At 45.6% G+C, this 3,896-nt stretch overlaps 1 protein-coding gene across 1 annotated transcript; it reads left to right on the plus strand.

Moving 5' to 3' along the window:
- Nucleotides 1-579: 579 nt before the first annotated feature.
- LOC308104508 (somatostatin receptor type 2-like) lies at nt 580-3,405 on the plus strand (the record flags this gene model as incomplete). The annotated part of the gene is made up of 3 exons (XM_080454942.1): nt 580-982; nt 2,266-2,591; nt 2,959-3,405. The coding sequence occupies 3 exons, from the start codon at nt 580-582 to the stop codon at nt 3,403-3,405; spliced, it is 1,176 nt and encodes a 391-aa protein (XP_080311068.1).
- Nucleotides 3,406-3,896: the final 491 nt, after the last annotated feature.

Genomic DNA, 3,896 nt, shown 5'->3' on the forward strand with positions numbered 1-3,896 from the left:
TCATATACATATGCCACCAGACAGTCAACACAAGGCCGGTTTTCACTTCCCAAGGCAAACACTAATTTCTTGAAGCGCACAGTAGAATACAGAGAAATGAAAACGGCTAAATGACCAAATTGACACAGAAATCACTATTTAAAAAGCAAATAAAGAAATACCTGGGAATACATTTGTAGGATCAGGATGTCAAGCAGTCTCAGGTTTTTCCATAATGTGTTAACTGCAACTTTTAATTGACGTTATCACTATGTGGACATCATGCACTAGATTGTTTTAATGCATTTTTTTGTCTTATATGTCTTCATAAAATGATTATTCACGTACATGGACTATACAGTTTACTATAAACATTTTCTTTTCTTTTTATTATTATTATTTTTATATGTGGACCCCAGGAAGACTAGCTGTACTTTAGGGCACAGCTAATGGGGATCCTAACGAATAAACAAATCATATGTTCTTAACATTTCCCTAACTGGTCCTTTGACACCTAGAACCCTTGGATGAGTTTCTTGGACATCATTGTCTTGGAGTCCAGAGTCCATCAACATCTCCAGATCCCACCTCCCTATCATCATGGCACTGGATCAGTGGTCCTTCCTCCCAGCCCCTCCCAACTTCTCTGTCCCTGAGCCCCTGTCTTACGAAAGCTACTATCCCGGGTCGGCGATTGGGAACGAGTCGGACCCAGAACTCCAAAATGGCACAGTATCAGCCGAGCATCACCAGGACCACGCCAGCTCCGTGGTCATCACCATCATCTACTTCCTGGTGTGTGCCGTGGGACTGACGGGCAACACACTGGTCATCTACGTGATCCTGCGCTATGCCAAGATGAAGACAGTGACCAACATCTACATCCTGAACCTGGCAGTAGCTGATGTCCTGTGCATGATGAGCCTGCCATTTATTGCCATGCAGTTGGCTCTGGTCCACTGGCCCTTCGGACAGGCGCTGTGCAAGGTCATCTGGACCGTAGGTGGGTGGAGAAACCATTGCTAAAACCATTAATGATGAAAGTATTGTATAGTTACAGTATATAATATTACGATAACAGAGGTACCATCCAGTGTCACTGTGACTGTACCTAGGCCCATAGGGCTCATAGATGACAAGGGATCTTCACGGCATTCATTGCTACTATGTACAATATAGGTCATAGGGAATTGGGTAAGCGTTACCCTGCACTTTCAAAGGCTCGGAACTTGAGATGCAAAAACTGTGGAAGTTTTGAGCAGGACATGACAAGTTAGTGTTTAAATGGATTTAGAAGAATTATTGTAAAGTCTACAAACTATAGAGGATCATGTATATTCTATTCTATTCTTATTATTATACGATGGCACCATTTTTGTCTACTTGGCCTGTGTTACAGAGGAGGGCTGCTGCGGTCAGTTCAGAAACCTGCCTACCATCAGTAGGCGGGTTTGGTCATTTAAAACAAGATTTCCAAGCCTTTTTTATGCAATAACAATGGCTTCTACTTCATCATTCTAACTTTCCAAGAAGAGAAATTCTGTAGTTTCTATTCGCTTGTAATCCTCATCGATGATGTCATTGGAAGGCAGGTTTCTGAACTGTCCGTAGTCCACCAATCAGAAACGGAGTGAGTACAGTAGATGGAAATTGTGCCATCTTATAATGAGCGTTAGTAAGAATAAAATTGGAAGCAAGCAGTAGGCCTATAACGCATGAAACTCACCAGGCACACACAAGCATAAGCACACGGACACTGCTTTTCTTCAACTGCATTCATTAACATGGAGCGCACGTGAAGATTTTCTTCCCGGCCTTGGCGGGAAAAAAAGATTGTTCCTATGCATTCTCATTGAAATGCATTGTATATAGGATGACCAGACGTCCCGCTGCGGCCGGGTTTGGCGAGAAGAGTTGTGTGCCAACCAGCATGCACAATAAAGCGGGTGTGCAACGCTTTTTCTGTGGCGTCGGTACACATCATTTTCTCACGTTAAACACAGGAGATGCATTAAACAAAGCCATAAAAAAAAAAAATCACACTTCAGTTAATTGTTTTGGAATTTTATTGAGACTGAGGTAGCAATACATCGCTTAATTATTCTCTTCTTATTCCCCCTTCCCCTCTATGTCCATGTCTCCCCTCCGTTTCACTCCCCTCTCATGTTTCTACCCTCTCGCCTGCCCTATGCTACCTTTCTCCGAGCTTTTTTCCTCCTCTCCTACATTCTGTCACTCTCTGCTTTTCTCCTCCTGGACTCGATCCTCCTCTTGGCATGCTCCCAGACTCCCTGAACCAGTTCACCAGCATCTTTTGTCTGACGGTAATGAGCATCGATCGATACCTGGCGGTGGTCCACCCGATCAAATCTACGAAATGGCGGAAGCCCCGGATGGCCAAGCTCATTAACCTCACGGTGTGGGGCGCATCACTACTGATCAACCTCCCCACCTTGGTCTTCAGCGGCCTGGACAAGGTTCCAGTGTGCGGCATCATGTGGCCTGAGCCCCAGGAAGTCTACTACAAGGCCTTCATATTCTACACCTTCATTGTTGGATTCTTTCTGCCCCTGGTTGTAATAATCCTGTGCTACCTGCTCATTATATTCAAGGTGAGGCTTCCCGCGTTGCATACTTTATGTAAAATGTGTGCAATGGCAGCTCTAATGCGATGCATTCTGATCTTGAAGATCCGCTATTCGTTATTCATTGTACATAGTATGTGGGACTTAACCACTTAAACGCTATACTGTATATTCTGAGTTGACCAGAGTCCCCCAGGGCCCTATACTAGGACTGCTCCTTTTTTCCCTCTACACCACATTTCCAATCTACAAGCTCATCGAGGTTGTGGATCTGCTATTTTTGCTGAATGTACGTTTTTTTCCCGCACAGTCTGAAATGTCTTGAATTCATTCATGTAATTTGTCCCTTTTACGCCACTGAACATAAAATATGTTTCATTTCGCTCTCCCCCAGGTTAAGTCCTCAGGCATTCGCGTGGGCTCCAGCAAGCGCAAGCGCTCGGAGCGGAAGGTGACACGCATGGTCTCCATCGTAGTGGCGGTGTTCGTGTTCTGCTGGCTGCCCTTCTACATCTTCAACGTAGCCTCGGTGACCGGCTCCATCGTGCCCACGCCCGCCTTGAAGAGTATGTTTGACTTTGTGGTGGTCCTGGGCTACGCCAACAGCTGTGCCAACCCCATCCTGTATGCCTTCCTGTCAAACAACTTCAAGAAGAGTTTCCAGAACGTCCTGTGTCTCCAAAAGGTGGCGGGCCTGGACGAGGTGGAGCGCAGCGACAGCCGCGCAGACCGCACCAGGATGGTGCTCAACCACGACACCGGCGCCATGGGGGTCAACAACGACAATGTGGATGCACACAACACTGCCTTGCTCAACGGCGAGCTGCAGACCACCATATGATGAGAGGAGGGATTTGCTGATGGAAATGCTGGAAGAGGGGTTTGGGGTTTCAAGAACGAGAGCCATCAGTCTAGAATCCCATTGTCTGCTGTGTGAATAAGATGGACGATGGGTGAGGGAAAAAATCTCCAAGTGAAAATCAGGCTGTTGGACATCGTTTCGCCTGGAATGGTGACATGGACACCTTGTGAGACCCAGTTAGACCAAAGGTGGACCTCAACTGAGCTTGCTAATGGCCACCTTTGAGTCCCAACAATGACAGTGATGGAAAATGAACACCCCTGCCAGACGAGCTTGCTGAGCCAGTCGAATTGGACCAGTGGTAAACTGTTGTTTTGTTTCTGATGTTACCCGAGGAAGGGAACTGTTCACCACCCCCCCTTCTATGGAAGCACAAAGGGGTTTTGGTAGATTGGCACTGCTTTTATTATTATTATTATTATTATTAATATTATTATTATTATGATGTAAGAATATTGCATAATGATATT

This window comes from Gymnoscopelus braueri, assembly GCF_963280865.1.
Source record: "Gymnoscopelus braueri genome assembly, chromosome: 17".
NCBI lineage: Eukaryota > Metazoa > Chordata > Actinopteri > Myctophiformes > Myctophidae > Gymnoscopelus > Gymnoscopelus braueri.